The sequence below is a fragment of the Amphiura filiformis genome, unplaced genomic scaffold, assembly GCF_039555335.1.
Source record: "Amphiura filiformis unplaced genomic scaffold, Afil_fr2py scaffold_90, whole genome shotgun sequence".
Lineage (NCBI taxonomy): Eukaryota > Metazoa > Echinodermata > Ophiuroidea > Amphilepidida > Amphiuridae > Amphiura > Amphiura filiformis.
The window spans coordinates 96443-115242 of NW_027305554.1; the positions used below are offsets into that span (position 1 = coordinate 96443).

General features: G+C 38.2%; 1 protein-coding gene across 1 annotated transcript; it reads right to left on the bottom strand.

The window, feature by feature from the left end:
• Window positions 1–1675: 1675 nt before the first annotated feature.
• On the bottom strand, window positions 1676–17453 carry LOC140144871 (uncharacterized). The gene is made up of 3 exons (XM_072166673.1): window positions 17107–17453; window positions 13594–15108; window positions 1676–3537 (listed from the first exon to the last, which is right to left on the bottom strand). The coding sequence occupies exons 2-3, from the start codon at window positions 15067–15069 to the stop codon at window positions 3013–3015; spliced, it is 2001 nt and encodes a 666-aa protein (XP_072022774.1). The 5' UTR covers window positions 15070–15108; window positions 17107–17453; the 3' UTR covers window positions 1676–3012.
• Window positions 17454–18800: the final 1347 nt, after the last annotated feature.

Here is an 18800-nt window from a genome sequence, read left to right on the forward strand (position 1 = left end):
GTTTTGACGTATAAAGTACGTTATTACAACGCCGTGTAAATGTCATGGTCTGACCCCGATACAACGTAATCTACGGACGTTCGTAATTACGTTAATTTGTGAACTCGTATTCGTGGTGTGATTTTCGGACGTTGATATAACGTCATAGTGACGTTGTTTGACGAAACAACGTTAATGACGTTGCATTAACGTTCGGGAATAACGTTTTCACGACACGAATACGAGTTCACAGATTTACGTACTTACAACGTCCATATATGACGTTTGTACGACTTTATATAACTTTCAGACAACGTTGTAACAACGAAAAATTGTTAGCGGGGATACATGTATACTACTTTTGTGGGGATAATAGAATAGGGTTAAGACATCTGTGAATGTGCTTGGACATGACCAGACCCACTCCTCCGTACCCTTGCTTGGTAGCAGAACTGAATATTACGTGACATTTCGTCGGCCGTATCACATACTGACGTATTTGCAAAATACGCATTTCGAGAAAATCGAACTTGAAAATCTAGCGATTTTCATTTGCTGCATAATCTTGATTAAAATAATAATAATGCAAATATACCATGTTTTCAATATAATTCACTTATCACTATCAGAGCATAACTTATTCTGCAAAAAATCAATATTAAATAAAATACGTCACTATGTGAAAAGGACTAATGTCAATTTCGCCGTTCAAATGACAAATACGTCGCGCAAATACGTCAGTATGTGAAACAGTTGCTCAAATACGTCAGTATGTGAAAAGGACAAACCGCAAATACGTAGCGCAAATACGTCAGTATGTGAAACGGCTAATTCTTCAAATTGCAGATACGATATACTGGGCTTGCGCAATATAGGTGATCGGCAAATACGTCGTTATGTGATACGACATAATTAAATTAATTAATATCTTACTAATTAAGCCACTTTGAAGCATGGTTTTTGGTGAATATATAGAGTAGAACATAACAAACTAATATACCAATTTTCTCAAAATTGTTAAAAATGTCGAATACGTCAGATATGATACGGCCGACGATTTAACGTTTCTCTTCCAATTTTCTCCTTTCCCATTTTCTTCTCTTTCTCCTTTCTTTTGAAATGAAAGTGACGAAAGAAAGGCTCTATTCCACCTTTAAGCATGGATTTTTTAATTGTTAAAATCGGCCCTGTTCGCCTATGCTCATGTGGAATCCTAATCTGAAATTCTGCATGAAACAATATGGCTCAAAAAGAATTCCGTAAAAGAAAACCCAACATCCTGCACGTAGGTATGGTAGGTGTAAAGTGGCTTTATTGAAAAAATCTTTCTGTATTTGAAAAGGAAACGATACATCATCTATCTATTATCTAATAAAGAGCTTTGGGATTAGGACTGGCTAAATATTTTAGGCGGCGAGGTAGGTACCAGGATAAATCACACGGCTTGGTAGTTGCGTCTTGGTCCGCTCGTCTCGGCAAGTCCCTCAGATTGGTAGTTCTGCTCATCGGCTTTTCATCATAGATTTGGCATTGGTATGGGCGCTAATAAAAAGCTCTCCAGAGAACTAGAGGTTCGACCAGGGTCTTATTTAGGCTTTCAGACCCAGCCAAGCACGAATATTATCACACCAACAACAAGACAATCAAAACCACAATTTACTGATATTTAAGTTATTTATTACTTTACTACATCGTCTTCATTCCGTTCGTATCTTTATATTATCAAGTGAACTGGGAGTAGAACAAACTCCATTATCATAGTAATAATTAGCGAGAATTATTCTCGCTCTAGACTAAGAGGTTGTTTCCAAATTTTGACGCACACGGAGATTTTATAGAGAGGTGTTATCTCTCTGAGTGACTGCTACAAGCTACAACTAAATCTCAGCTTGCGTCTTGCACAAGACCTCTGTTTACAAAAGACCATTGTGACGATTTTAGTCTAATCGAAATGATACGGGAGAGTAATTTCTCACTCGGGGTGAATGAGACCATAATTTTGATTAAATAAATAAATGAAAATAGAAGGGCACGGGATATAAAATATATCGCCACAACAATTTTTTATTTCTATTAGAATCATCAGTGTCTTTGACACAGCCATCTTGCTAGGAAAGTCACTCGACACGTTTTTGAAAGTTGCAGAAAAACCATGGTAACTTTTTATATTCAGTATCATGAACAATTAATGGAAGGAATGTTTTCGGCTCCCATTAGGGTTATCCTTCCTGTTTTGTGAATTTGTGGGATGTCAAAACATGTGATAACCATTGTTTACTTAATCCCATATTAAAACACGACAAGTTCAATGTTTTCTGGACCAAAAAGGCCAAGAAGTGGAAGACCAAGGGTTACTTCGGTAGGTAACACCTCCTTATCAGGAGATTTTGAATCTAGTTTAACCACAACGGACAACTTGAAGTTGTTAGTCAGAAAAATATTGAAATCTTCATGTTTCCATTTGACATTACGTGAATAATGATCACTGATGTGAATTATGACAATTGGTATCGAGTATCACCTAATTTTGATACCTTCGGAATGCATGAAACAAAATCCTCATCATCCTCATCACCATCATCAACACCATCATTACCACTACAACCACACTAATAGAAATCATATATTAACTGCAACATGCAATTCATCAGAAAAACAAAATATTTAAAATAAATTATTGTATTATTACTGCGTGCACATTTTGCATCAACAACATCAACTGCTAGATTATGCTCAAATGAAAAAAATAGACTATTTAAAGTCTATTATGTAAAAATACATTGTTTGTGGGGCATTTTTCAAATACGTTTTATTAAAAACAATAATCACGAAAGCCTCTTAAAAGCGGCGGGGGTTTGTTTCCCCACTTTTTATTATTTTTTTTATTTGTACTTTTTCTGATTTCATAATTCGGGGGCCTTATTGTGTTATGTATTTAGTTACTACAATAGGAAAGTGGTGACTTGTTTATAAACTAAATCGTTTATGACCGACTGTTTGTTTCCAAGTATTTATTCATATTTAACAGTATATTCAACATTCCATCCTGCTTTTTTTTTTTTGAATAAACACTAAAAGGAACACCATATCACCAGGGTTCACCTTTACACGATACGGCAAAGGCACCGAAGTGGAAATATTATCAAGAGTACCTGCATCCACTTCCAAGAAATAGGGTCTCTTTGAGCACTCCGATGAGGCCTCCAAGGTCATACCCGATTGTGTTCTTCTTTCAAATATGTATAGGCAGCTGCTATTATGCAACGCTTTCGTGGTACTGTTGTGCTGAAACACATCTGGCAACCCTAAATGCCACGATGGGATGGACATGTAATCTGGTCTGCTGATTGGTCGAATCAATGAACAAATGCAAAGTTTGATGTCAACGCCTTCGTCTGCGCATGCTTCGTATGGACCGTATCTGGATATGCGTTGGTAGTTGAGTAGACTCATCTTGTGGGTTTTGGATATAAGTACGGTAACAGAGAACGAATCTTCGTCTTGACTCGCGTTCTTGCCACCAGGTACGTGAATATCTAGCTGGGTGGTTACCGCGTCCTGTGTATTGTACAAAAATAAAAGCACCGTAATATATATTCAATGAGGACAAAACTATGCAACGGACATGTTTGTCGGACCATAACTGTTTTGAGTACAAACATTTTTAAGTTTTCAACGTATAACATCAAATGATTTGACTTGAATTTGGTCCAAAATTGTATGTGTGTATTCACATAACAAATTCATCCGTTATTGAGCTATTTGATACAATTTATGCGTTGCCATATAGGTCTACAAGAGAGTCTGCTTTATGACAATTAAACCCAGATAGCAAGACATTGGCCCAACACTGGCAATGGTCGGCATGGTCGCGGTCAGTAAAACATTCCCTCATTTCAAATCATTAGTTTTGGTTTCTCTTTTGTTCAGAAACCAAAAATCAAGGGATTAAAAAGTGGAGATGAACTGGTCTGCAATCATAACACTATTGTGCTGGGAGGACACAAGAGGGTATATATAACCAAAAGTATAATCAGTCAGCCACCTGGACAACCGATTCTTTAGAAATGCTTAATAGTCGCGCTAAAAGTCGATCGATACATGTTAAAATCAGCACAATTCAGAGATACACCTTTTTTTTTTTATATTAATATTATCGGTCAAATCTAAAGCAATATATATTTTTTCTTCAGTAATGTCAGTTAAAAACTTGGTGCTTGGATATATATATATTTTTAAAATCCTGGTGTTAAAATTAAGCATCAAATTGTGTCTTTTAGTGTGATATTTTTGATTTTTATAGGCCTTGAGTTCGCCCGCGAGCTTTTTACGGAATTGGGTTTTTAGCGTCTCAAACTAATATAGTTTGCTAAAGAAAGATATTTCCCACCTCTGTAACGCACATCGTGTAGTTTTGTCAGAATTCCGTTTTTATTTTACCCTTTTTGTACCGGGGCCAGCAAAGCTGGCCTCGGTACTTATTAGTTGGATATAAAAAATTGTTGTTTCTAGGCTATGTATGAAACAGAAATTCATAAAGAAAGCACGTACCTGAATCAAGTTGTTGTTTTGATGATGATTTATGCTTGTAATGTGTCAACATATAACTTGTGGTTGAACGGATATTCAGAAATATTTTGTTGATTTTGCATGGTAAGGTAAAATAGGTATATGTTTTAGGAAAATAATTTTTCTGAATCTAGACTAGGAAGTTTTGCTGGTTCTCTTCACTAGAACACTTATCTTGGCAGGCTATGGGATCATGTGGGCAGACACACCGGGTACCATACATGATTTGTGTGAGTTCAGTATCTCAGTGTGTTGTATGGTATGTGATCCAATATCTCTGGTGAGAGCTACCTGCTGAGTTCTGATGACATATTTAATTTACATATCTTAATCTATTCATGTTCCTAGTGCTCTGTCTGTGGGTGGTCTGTTATCTTAATATGTATTGGATAATTTTCAACTACATGTAACATGTTTGACCATGCAACATGCAGTAAACATGGTAAAAGTTGAATCCCTCACATCGAAGACCTGTAGGCCTATTAATAAATAAGCAAGATCACTGAATATTGGAAATATGTACATTTCCTGGTGACACGATGATGACCAAAAGCTATTGATGCACACATCACCTTCAAATATTTGGGTCTATTTTTATGATGACAAATATGTCACAACTAGAATGAAGCTTTAGGGCATAGGTCCTAAGTAATGATTGAATTTTGTTACTAAGAATATTATCAGTAAACATTCAATTCTTGGCTTTAAAGGTGCTATTTTTGGGTTCAGTTTTCGAAAAACAATATTTCTCGAAATTTTGCTTGTTACTTTGTATGCTTAAATTCTTGAAAACAAAAAGAGCTATGAATGAATTAATCTATACTATAAGGTGCGAACGTCAGTTGTTTTTTAGGCCACAGGACCATTTAGCAATCCATGTATGTGGGGTATTATGTGTAGGGGTGTTTGTACCCTAACAGTGTCTGCTTCCTACTCATGCCATCCAAACCTGGTGATAATAATATTTGAGTAGGAGGACATGTGAATTAGCGTCAACTAGGAATAATCCTTTTCACCATGATTACCACCAATCAATCAGTACTTCCCACCATCCAAAATCTCCCTATTTTGCCAGCCAACAATATCACATAATTATCAGAGATTACCCCATATGTTTAATTGCAAGCATCCAACCAAGGCCAATCAATTAGATGTACATCCTTGAATCACAATTGTCATTTTAAAACCATGTCTCGCCTGTCAAATATTACACATTACAAGCATCTTTCAGAAGGATTATTTAATCTTCACATGAAATCATTCCTGTCCCGGTACATCCCTTTTTAAAGGGTTTTTTTCCCTTCATGCTCCGAAAATGTCAAACTCAGTACTTTTATCTCGTGAGCAACCAGCAGAAATAGTCGATACTTTCATTGTTGTCATCCAGGGCAATTTTCCATTGAAAAGCATATTGCCCGACCAGCAATTTAGTAGCCCAAATCCCCAATTGCGTTTTCTGGTAAATGAGGTGAATTTTAAAAATTTGCTCCCGTGATAGCCTGCAATTTCAATTTATATGGATTCCATGATTATGAAAACCATTTTGTCCGTCTGTTTGTTTGTTTACCTAGGTTAGTCCGTATTTTCTCGTAAAAGAGACGCACGCTTGAGGTCAATGGGAAAATCCACGGTCCAAACCTAGAAAAATTAGTGTGTTATTATACGGGATTATATAATCTTCTGTCCCTCCTATCGCCAGGTGAATTTTGTATGACCTACCCCACCCCCCGCCCCCCATTGCGGGTTGCCATTTTCATTACACCCTTCAGACTTGTGTTCGGGTTTGTTTTTAATTTGACATGTAGGCGTATACCTAAATGTATAGCTATGCTATATATTATTATGTAATATCATGTGCATGTAGGCCTATGGGGTGGGGTGGGTGCAGAGGTGTGTGAGGTGGGAAGTGGGGGTGTATGTAAGGAAACTTTGGGGTGGTACTCAACACACTTTAACCATGACTTCCAATGCAAGGCTTATTGTTGCCACAAATGTTTTTTTTCCTTAAGGTAATTCAATAGGTTTTTATAAACTTCCATGTTTAACCTGGTATTGTTTTGGCTGCTTCATTAGGGCCTATGACTTTCGGTGGGTTTCCAAAAGCAGTTTCAAACAAACACAAACAAAAGGCACCATACCCAGTCACCTTCGTGACAATTGAAACACTACGTCAAGTATTAACATCCAAGTTATTCTGTTTTTAGGTAAGCAATTTTAAATATTATTGCTTGAACAGGTTTTTGGTAAAAAACAAAAACCTGTTTAAGTTAACAATGATAATGAATGGTTCTTATAAGGCACAATCTCTGATGAAGAACTCAAAGTGCGTAAAGCACGAAATTTACAAACAAACATAAAACAATCAATTTATAAAGATTGGTTTTAAGCTGGCGTTTAAATAACGAAAGTCTGGGGGCGTTACGAAGGTTATTTGGAAGTGTGTTCGAAACAGTTTACTTGATCATAAAACATACAGCGTAATATTATGTTTTGTAAAAGAAAGTTTTGTTAAAAATATTGCCCAATTGCATGTAAGATTGTTGGGCAAAGTTGTTTTGAGGAGAAGCAAATTTCAACACATTGGTCCGATGATCGCGGTGATGATGAAATGAAATAATTAATCACTCACGTGATGAAAGATCCTCGTCATGCTATAAACATGATCAGTTAGTGGCGTAGCTGCCGGGGGGGCAGGGGGGCAATTGCCCCCTGGCAAAATTTGCCTATTTGGGCCCCCGCCCCCTAGTGCAAGGAAAAAAGAGGAAAAAGGAGGGAGAAAGAAGAAAAAAGAGAGAGACATGAGAGAGAGGGGAAGAGAGGGAGAAGAGGGGCAGAGAGATGGAGAATCCATACGATATGCAATACCATATGATTATATTCAATAAGCCTGGCAAAAATTGTCTATTTGGGCCCCCTCCCCCCCACCAAGTGCAGGGAAATTTGGTGGATTTGGGCCCCCGTCCCATACAGGCTTGCCCCCTTGGAAAAAATCCCAGCTACGCCGCTGTGATCAGTTGGAGCGCTATTAGGCCTGGGAATTTCGTTGCTATATTGAAGTTCTGGCAACACTGTACCTATGCCGGTATTCCTATTAAACCCAGGGATATCGATCCACAATGCTAGTATTAGCCTTAGATTTCACGCGTTGATTTTGAAAATTTTTCAGGCGGGAGTAAAAAATGGTGAAATCAAAACGGAAATTCTGACAAAACTATGATATATCGCTCACGGTGATGTGCGTTAGAAAGTTGGAAAAAATCCTTCATTAGCGAACTATATTACTTTGAAAAGCTAAAAGGTTGATCCAAAAAAATGCTCGCGGGCAGAGTTTAAGCCTATCAAAATCGAAAATCTTACACGAAATGACTGAATTTCAACAGTTTTTAACACTAGGATTTGAAAAAAAAATACAGTATCAAGCACTACAATTTGACCTGACATTTACTGAAAAAATGAAAATGATTGCTTTTTATTTGGCCGAGAAAATGAATTTTACATTGAAAAGGTGTAACTCAAAATTTAGCTCATTTCAACACCAAATTCGATCGTTTGTATTGCCTCATAAAATGACTGAGTGAGCCTTGCAGAACAAAAGAATCGGTTGTCCAGGTTGCTAACTGTAATGGCCTATAACCATACGTATATAATAGCCTATTGTGCTAACATTTTCATTATCGGATATCTATCAACGCGGGTGACAGTTGATGCTCTCTGTCGTAGGTGGCACACTTTCATGACACCTTATAATTACACCCGCGTTCTACGAGGCCTACATGTAGAAATCATGTGCATATATTGAGGGGGTGGGGGGGGGGGGTGTTTTGTTTATTTGTCTGAAATATAAACGATACATGATGATGTAGATGATTTGATTATGAATTAGTTTATTCACCGGAAAGCACAACCCGTACCTCTTACCTATGCTCCCTCCGCCACCTATATATAACCTCCTACCTCCCCCCTCCCGCCTCCCCACACTCAATATCGACTCTTCCCTATTATTCCACTGCACTCTTGAGCTGTCCTCTCCCCCTCCTACCCTTCCCACTTCCAATGCTCTCTCCCCTCTGTTTCTCTATCTCCCTTACCCTTACCCCCCCACCCCCCCACATACACACACCCTCTTTCCCTGACGATCTCTTCTCTCTCTCTCTTCTCCATCTTTCTTTTACTCTAAGTCTAGGCCTATCACATCATGCGATACCCAAATTAATAAATACATTGAATAAAAGTCAATTTAAACCAGCTTTCTATGGTTTTCTTCCGTCATGCGACATGCACATAAACAGAGTTGTGTATAATAGTGTTTATATCACTGAAGTATCTATTATATCACTCAAGTGTATAATCTGTCAAGTGTCTATTGTAATGTCTGTGGAAATATTTCGATGGTCTATATATTTTCACAGTGAAATAAGCTAAGGCTATTTCGTAGTCTCAAGTCAATGCTTTCAAACTAAATCAATGCTTTCAAATGTAGACTGCTTTGTTCGACTTCTCTTCTCGTGAATATTGCACTGCGAAATTTAAGCATTTCTTTTGTATACTTAGATCAGGTAACTTCAAACCCTGTAATTTTCTTCTTCACACCACTTATAAGAAACTGAAACGAAAACCGAATCTGCCTGATACAAATGTTCAGTTTTTAACAAAAGGTAGAAACAAAGAGTTCGATATCTTGTGACTCAAGTGGTTAGGCAGGATAATAGGAAACCACGTGACGAAAACCAAAACCAAAACTAAAACTAAACATTTGAAATGACCGATTGGCAGGCGTTGTTTTAAGGCCCAGTCACACTATGACGGCAGATAACCAACGAAAGGTGACGAACGTGATAATCACAAAATGTTGACGGCAAAGCGACGGCAAAAAGAGGAAAAACAAGATTCGCCGACGAGTGGGAACGACCTTCAGCGACAACACGGCGGCAAGGGACGAAAGGCTGCGGCAGGAAACGGAGACTAGCGACCAAAACCAGACGTTGTCTGGGCGGCGAGTGACGATGTCTCGACGGAGCCCGACAACAAGCAACGAGGTCAGACGGCTGCCAGCGGATTTGCTTGCGGCAAGGAACGGCAGCTGACGGTGGATTGCGGCGATGATGACGTGACTCAGCGGCCGACATCAAAGCCTGTGTGTGTGGGTCGTATAGTCCACTTTGGGGTTCCCACTCTTCACAACGTTCTGGTCATCCACTCGAAAATATCAATATCAATAATAATCAAAAATGTTAACATCAATATCAATAATAATAAAAAAATATTAACATCAATATCAACAATAATCAAAAATATTAAAATCAATATATCAATAATGATCAAAAATATTTTCATCAATATCAATAATAATCAAAAATATTAACATCAATATCATTAAAAATCCAAACTGTTATATCAATATCAATAATAATCAAAAATATTAACATCAACATATCAATAATTATCAAAATATTATCATCAATATCAATAATAATAAAATATCAATATCAATAATAATCAAAATATCAATATCAATAATAATCAAAATATTAACATCAATATCAATAACAATAAAAATATTAATATTTTTTATTATTATTGATATTTCTTTTTATATGAAATTCAAAATTGCATCGTGCCGGACAGTCTATTGAAATCGAACTGACGTCAAAAAATTTAAAAAAATGGCACAAAAAGTTTAAAATCGTGGACCATCGTTTAAAAATCGTATCCCATCGCAGACCACCGTTTCAATGCCGCAGGTACTCGCAAACGACCCGCCATCAACAGTCAACATCCGTCACCCTACGGACAAAATTCGCAAGTCACTGTCGCACCAAGATCGTTACAATTTCGTTACTTGCCACAATGTGTCGTCAGGGTTCGAGATGTAACGTCACCTGCCGTTGTTTTTTCGTCAATGGTCGTTGACAACGATTACCAACGAAATTGTGACGACCTCAAAACGATTAAAGACGGCTTCGCACGGTATGGAAACGTCAAAGAAATGAGGGTTCCAGTCTCCAACGAAATCTGAACGGAATCGGAACTACTTCTTTTGCTGTCACAAAATTTTCAACATGTTGAAAATTTGCCGACGGACGCGACGAATAATTTCGGCCGTCTGCGGTCGCTTACGGATTCGTCAGCGACAACTAACACGATGAGTGAAGGTAAATTCAAAATTGCAATAGTGTGACCGGGCCTTTAAGGCTGGCTCACAATATAACGAATCATTTCTAGTTGACATACGATAGAGCGCCCAATAAATATTCTTGATGTCCTTTAACATTTTGCTTTGGTTAGCTATGGATATATACTGTAGATATAAACTCCTCAACAAAAGTTTGGAAAGTTTTTTCAAGCATCTGCATCTCCAATTATTTGTGACATATTCATATCGTGTTGCATATCACTGGATAGCTACAATACTCCCCTTTACAATGACACCCTATTTGAAACAATAACATTTTTTACGGCTGAGTACGCGCCTTGTGAATGTAGTGGGGTCTCAAACAGAATTTGCCAAATTGTACATTATTCTGTGCTCAAACAACACTAGCCACTAACCTCAATAGCGGGTGGAAAAACCACAGGCATCCACAATAGTCAGGCACCTTCTCCTCATGCTGATCACCGACCTGGTCACACGTTACTGTGGGGTGGAATTCCATTCTTCAACAAGGATTCGTCGCAGGTCATTCAATGTGGTTGCATATGGGCTTCTCTGGCACACACAACACGATCAAGCTGGTCCCACAAGTGTTCAATCGGGTTGAGGTCTGGCCCCAGGTCTGGCCTGATGGCAGGCCATTTTGACTCTACTCCCATATTCTGTAGGTAGTCGTTGACTACCGTGGCTATGTGGGGCGAGCGGTGTCATCTTGGAGGATTGCATTAGGTCCCAGATTGTGAAGTTATGGGATTATGGCTTGCTGCACAGAATAATGATCAATTTGGCAAATTCTTTTTGAGACCCCACTACATTCACATGGCGTGTACTCAGCCGTGAAAAATGTTATTGTTTCAAATGGGGTGTCATTGTAAAGGGGAGTATTGTAGCTATCCATTGATATGCAACACGTTATGAATATGTCACAAATAATTTGAGATACAGATGCTTGAAAAAACTTTTCAAACTTTTGTTGAGGAGTTTAGTTCACTGATTGAGGACAGTGACCAGCTAACTTTTATAATTATTTACGCAAGAAATAGAGCGGGTTGTTTCTTAAGTAACCGAGAATAGGCGTATTTACCCTAGCAGATTTGTGATGATGCTCAAAGACAGATGACTGAAGTTGAAGTTGCCAGGGCGTTTGAAATAAAAAAAATAATAAAATAAATTTCGGATTTATATAGCGCCTTTTTCCAGCTAGATCTTGAAGGATTCAAAGCGCTGTAATTTCGCTGCCATGGTGAATCATCACAATCAGATCGCATCATCTAGGCCAGTTGCAGCCGAACCTCAGGCGCAGACCTATCCGCACTTAGATTGTAACATTCACCAATTATCTGTGCAGCTCCCCAAATTCCATTGGGTGAAGGAAGTTTTTGATAACCAAACAACTAATCGCCGATTTTTGAAAGCAGGAGGAAACGGGAGATCCCGGAGAAAACCTGCGAGAGCGAGCATGGAATCGGGATAAACCAAGTGCACATGAGTCCTTGGGCCGCGCCGGGGCTTGAACCCGGGACCTCAGTGGTGCAAAGCGAGGGAACTACCGCTGCGCTAACTCGCCCTCTCAAATGGTTGAGGATGGGATGACTCATAGGCAAGTGCCTGTAATAATGGAAATAGTCCAGATTGTCCTGTCATTAGCAGGGTTGTGAAGAGGTACATGGATACTGGCAAACATTAGAGGAAAGCTGGACAAGGTCGCCCAAGGTACAGGGCCGTAACTTAAGACTTAAAGGCACAATGCCACAGTTTTGACAGGGCAATTTCCACACGTCTTCGCAGTACTGGTCTTTATGCCAGAAGACCAAATGAGGTACATCGTGAAGAAGTATTGAACGTTGCCACAGCTTATATGGACTGGCAGCTCAGACACTGGACTCCTGTCATCTTTGCCAATGAGTATTCCGGTGAGTCTGCAATGGAATCTTGTTAAATATAGGGTGTCCCATAAAAGTAGGTTCTAAGGAATATATTTTAGAATGTTTTTTCAACCCTCATTCAGTGTTTACAATATGAAAGCCTCATCTTTATAGCTAAATTTTGCAGAAAAACAGAGCTCATTTTGTAAAATTTGATAATGAACTTTGTATCTTCCAAAAGAGCAAAACCTTTAATGAATGGATGAATAGGATGAAGGCCAGTTGACTAAGACTCTGAAATGCAAGAATTCGTCGGCCGTATCACATACTGACGTATTTGCAAAATATGCATTTAAAAAAAAGAGAATTTGAAAATTTAGCGATTTTCATTTGCTGCATAATCTTGATTAGAACATTACGATTAGAACCTGATTAAAAGTAATGCAAATATACCATATTTTCAATGTAATACACTTATCACTATCAGAGCATAGCTTACTATGTCACGATGTGTCTTGCAAATACGTCATTATGTGAAACAGTTGCGCAAATACGTCACTATATATGTGAAAAGGACAATACAATTTTTAATATCGTGCAATGAAAAAGTCACACAAATACGTTGCGCAAATACGTCACTATGTGACGACAAATTCTTCAAATTGTAGATACGATATACTGGGCTTGCGCAGTATACGTGATCGGCAAATACGTCGTTATGTGATACGGACTTTTCTAGGTTTTGCAAATACAACATAATTAAATACTTAATATATTACTAATTAAGCCACTTTGAGGCATGACCTTTGGTGAATATAATAGAGTAGAACATAACAAACAAAATGTCGAATACGTCAGTATGTGATACGGCCGACGAATTATTTTACAAATCGTATTGTTTGATGCTTAACCAAACATGAAGATACACAAGCCTGAAGGTCAACCAGGTTCACATAGTGATAATATTTTAGAGGCAAAATTATTCTTATACTTTGAGTAGAGTAGTTTAAATCACATGGGTTCTCTTACCGTCTGAGCAGTTTCACGCACGTTGCCAAACCATGTTGCTAACAGTCTCTGACATGAACCAAACCCAGTCGCCGCATCACGATGTGCAGCTCGGAACTGACTTTGTATTACATTGTTTATCTCTCCTAAAGCAAACTCTGCCACTATCGTCTGCCTTGTATCATTAACAACATCTTTAGTATTATAATTTTCACATATACATAGATTAGGTTGAACCATTGGGATTGAATCACATGTTCTATTGACATCAATTGGTGCGAGCAGTCCCATGCGTTGGACATTATACTGAGCATGCTCCGTAGCCACGTTAATGCTGCCCCCTGGAGCTAGTGTATGGAGAGCGTAATGAAGATCAAGTATGCTGACGAGCCGATCCTGGTTAAGTAGCAATGCCTTCATTCTATCTACTCCAATTACATGAGGCATGTTCTTTGAGGCATGTATTATTAACATTGGATGGTGCGTTTCAACTTTAGCTTCACCTGTTTTCGAGAATAATCGTCCATAATTATTCCCATGATCCGCAAGTAATACCGTTAACGTATTTTTCTGTGTTGATAATGAGCGAAAGTAATTGGCAAGGTCTTCATCAAAAGTCTGTACCCTCCGACCGGTACCTTCGTGCGCGACGCTCGTCTCCATATAGTGAAAATATGGCTTACCTCTTTTCTGTAACTGTTTTTGCAATTCAGCTAAATACGATAAGATGTAAAATTCCTGGTATTTTCCGTTGTAACATATTGCCTTGTTGATTTCATAATAGAAACGACCACCTAGAACTTCACATGAAGATAAGGTCATATCAATTCTATCAATGCCAGCTTTTGGGAGAGCGTCTTTAATCTTTTTCCAATTCGCACCAGCCCCAAGATACTTTGCAAGACCCCATGTATGTTTCCAACATAAATCGTCTGAATAATACGTCTCATAGCCTCCTCTTTTATATCTTCCCAGTAACAGTTCACTTTTGATGCCTCCCTCTCGCTTACTTACTTCACCTGTGAACAGCGCTCTCTGATTTGGTTCAGAATGGGAATACAAAGCTTGGTATAAGTTGTAGCTAAACACATAACCAGACTCTTGCCTCTGAATATTTTTTAACGATTTAATTGTAGCTGGCATAGAACGCATAAAATGACTATGGGAAACTGAATCCAACCAAATCAAATTAATGTTGACTCCATTATGTGTTTTTGAACTCGACAAGTTAGACGTGGCTATCTGTGGTGGGAGTAGTAACAGCTGCGTCGCATTCTTTTGAACGTAATTCTCCTCCTCTTTTTTGCCAATCACAACTTTTTCCCTTTCCACGACAATGCACTTGATGAAACAAAACCCAAAATTTGGGTTCTCTGGTGGCTGTTCCACAAGGCTCTGGATTTGGGCCTCCAAGTTAGTGGCATTATGAATCTCATTCCATTCTACATTCCCATGGTTCCAATCGATGATACCTAAGCCAATGGAACTGTTACACATCGAAGGAGAACATGTTACAGATGGCGTGCCTTTTGCATCCTGTGGTTGGAAGAAAATTAATAAAACCTTGGTCGATCCTTCATGTAATTATTTCGTGTAAGCTAATCCTAACCCTCACACTAAGCCTAACTCTAACCCTAATCCGAACCCTAAACTAATCCTAACCTAACTTAATGGCCCATTCAGTGATTTGCTCATCCGGATGATCATTAAAATCATCAAAATTCAGATTTTGGTATCTTTGTCATTGTCATAGATGTGCTAACATAGCCTGCGAGTGGTTCAGCCGAAAGCCGTGTATTTAAGACAAAATAAGACATTTTACACGAATCTGTAATTTAGATACTGACAGTATCTAAATTAGCTGCATGTATTTGAATGGGGCTTCAAGTTCGTCAGTACTGCTGTTTTCTTCATTTTATTGTCAAATTTGTCATTTCTAAAATATCAAATGACAATTTGAATGACTTATCCTTCACTTTTAAGCATTTTATAAACAATTTAAATTTTTTTAACACTTGCGCTGAGATCACTGAATGGGTTTTAAACCCTAAATTCGTGTAAACCTACATGAAGGAATAAGCAAAGGCAAATTCTTTGCTGCTGATGTTGTCAAAGTAAATAGCAAAAATCGATTATTATTATCTCTTAGGAGGCTGGCTTTTTCTTCGGAAGGGGGGGGGTCCCAAAAATACAGGGGGGTCATAGAATTTTCAGACCAAAAATAGGGGGGTTATAATTTTTAACACCCAAAATAGGGGGGTTATAAAATTATTAAGGGCTGGTGACTCAAAATTTTCGCGCATTCTTTAACTTCGTAATTAAAACGTGCATATAATCTATGCAAAATTTTTACACGCTCCGCGCGCCTTCTTTACACTTACAATAAAAAATTTAACGCGCTCCACACACTTTCTTCACTTTTAAGTTTTGACGCGCTCCGCGCCTTAGTTCCGGCAATGAATATTTTTCTTGAGTCTGTGTAGTTGGAAGGGGGGGGGTCATAAAATTTTTCGACCCGCGATAAGGGGGGGGGGCGTAAAAAAATTTTGCCCGTGATAGGGGGGGTCATAAAAAATTGACTCCGGTCACCGACATATTTGGGACCCCCCCTTCCGAAGAAAATGCCAGCCCCCTTATCCTGTACCAAAGATTTATATTTAACCCCAACTTAGACAAAGGAGACTCGCTGTTAAAATAGTGGAATGTTGTCAAGTATATGTATATACCGAAAAGCATGCAAGTATGCAATTGCCAAAAGACGAGTCATACGAGCCATCATAATTAATTATGCAAATAAATATTGGCCGTATGTCAAATTGGTCTTAAAAGTGTCACACTCTACAAAATTCCAATTAAAAACAACAACAAAAACAATAGAACAAAACCTTGATTGTATACATTCGGATGTATATGTGACGTGTCATGTCAAAATCAGACACTTTTGGGCAGGTTATAAATTTTGAGGTTTTTACATATCTCAAATAATAGAGATATTTTGCTCCATAACGCCATTTTTTCCATTGAAATCGGACATTCCTAAGCGAAGATAATGATCACGTAAGTTATGGTATTATAAAATTGGAAATTGAGATATCGGCCTTTAAAAATATTATTGACAATGTTGAGAGTAGGAATTACGTCGTCCAGAGAGAATGGATCCATATTTTTAGGCGCTCTTGACACGATTTTTTCAAATTTTTGGACCTGTTTTTGCCACTGGCTTTGACACGAGATTTCCCCATAAATTCGGAGTGACTAAAAGTATGATTTTTCAGCAAATTTGGTGCTTTTGTTATATGCTTTTTGATACTGGCTTAGTGACGCAAGCGTGTGGACAAACCGCAATTGTACGCTCTTTGCGATTAACTTCACTCGCACAATTCTAATACTGCGGTCACCAAAATACAAATGAATGTAACAAATCCTATGTACATGATGTACGTATCATGTACTGTTATTGAATATTTATTTATTTTGAACCTATGAAAATATCAAATTATAAAACAAACACACACACAAAATAAACAAACTTACATACAGGGGGTATATCTATCCTGCATAGCTGCTTACTCGTGTAACGCCACGCTGTCCTGATGTATTTTATGATTGGCGATGGAGCAAGAATCATACGTGAAATGCAGTGCATACCATGCGTGTGCATGGCTTGATCACGTATTGAAAGTTGTCCCACTGCTTTCACATATCGAAATCTCCCCGATGCTTGTTCATCGCTGTCAGCAGCTATATTGGGTCCCGAGTCACTCCCAAAGTTGCCCTGATTTCCATTCTTCCTAAAACTTTCGAATTCACTATCACTTTTATCTGATTTGTCTTGAAAACACACAATTTAGTTTGTCAAATTCACTCGATGTCGCCATAATCGTATCACACAGATCCACATTGACAAATCTAAAAATAGTCCACGGCGTTTCTGGATTATTTTTTTACAGCCGACAGCCGTCGATCCCGGACTTTGGCTTTGATATGCCTTGCTTTTCAAGGGACTTAGGCTGTGTATGAGGCTATAAAATATCTAAAATTCGCTGACCCATATGTGTGTTTGTTTGACCTTTGTTGTGATTGCTAGGTCAACGAATTCAATGGTGGATATTTGTTTTCAATTTAAATAATTTGCCGTTAGTAGATATTCTTTTTGAAAACAAACGTTGCAGAATTGTTATTAAATAACAAATTTTTTGGTTAATGTTTGAGACTGATTTAGCCAGAGATTTGTTAGCTTAACGGTTTAGGTTCTTGGGTCTGTGGAGCGTGTGACGTCAGAGCAGCGTGGGTTCGAGTCCCCTTGGGGCAAAAAAAATTACAAAAAAAGGAAGGGTGAATGAAAGGGCGATTTCCGACTCTTCAAAAACACAAACAGGGGAGGGGGGGGGAGCTTGGACACACGTTGAACTGTCTCATATGCGACATAGTCCAAAATCTAAATCTCTAAGCTAGCAGATCTAGCTGGGGGAGGGAGGGAGGTAGTTAGGTGTAGATGTTTTATGGTGAGAGAGCTTTTGTAATGCAGCTCCAGTCTTGTGGAACAACTTGCCTATACAACTCAGATCTGCAGATTCCATCAATCATTTCAAGAGTATTTTAAAACTCACCTTTTTACCAATGCATTTAGTGATGTTTCTTAAACTTTTAAATTTGTTTACCTTTTAACCTAGTCTCATCTCAGCTGGTTCTGAGTTTTATCTGGGTATCAGTTGTATACTTTTGATATAGTTGAAATGTATTTGTGCATTTAATCTTTGTAGTTTTGGTGTTTTTAATATATTGTAAAGCGCATTGAGATTTTGTATGTAATGGGCTATATAAGAAATAAATATTATTATTATTATTATTATGTTAGAACTAACAAAAACAAACCCTAAAGAACTGACATATGCCCCGTTCTGTAGCTCTAAGGAATTGGCCCTCGAGTTTCCGAATTGGAAGATGGTGCGCCAACAAACCACTTCATGGGTGTCGGTTTCTCTGAAGATGTTACAACCTCTGTTGGTTAAATCTTCAACAAATTATTGAACATTAAAAAAAGTCTTATGGTAATACATAAGACTTTTTTATTGACTCGTGGGTTTGGAGGTAATTCCCTCACACAAAGTTATACACAAGAACTCCAGTCGCGACCATGCCCACTCCGACCAAGGCCAGTTCTCCATTTTTGATAGACTCGGTCTGCTCCTCGTCGAGATAATTGTATAAATGCGGCTCGGGTGGTA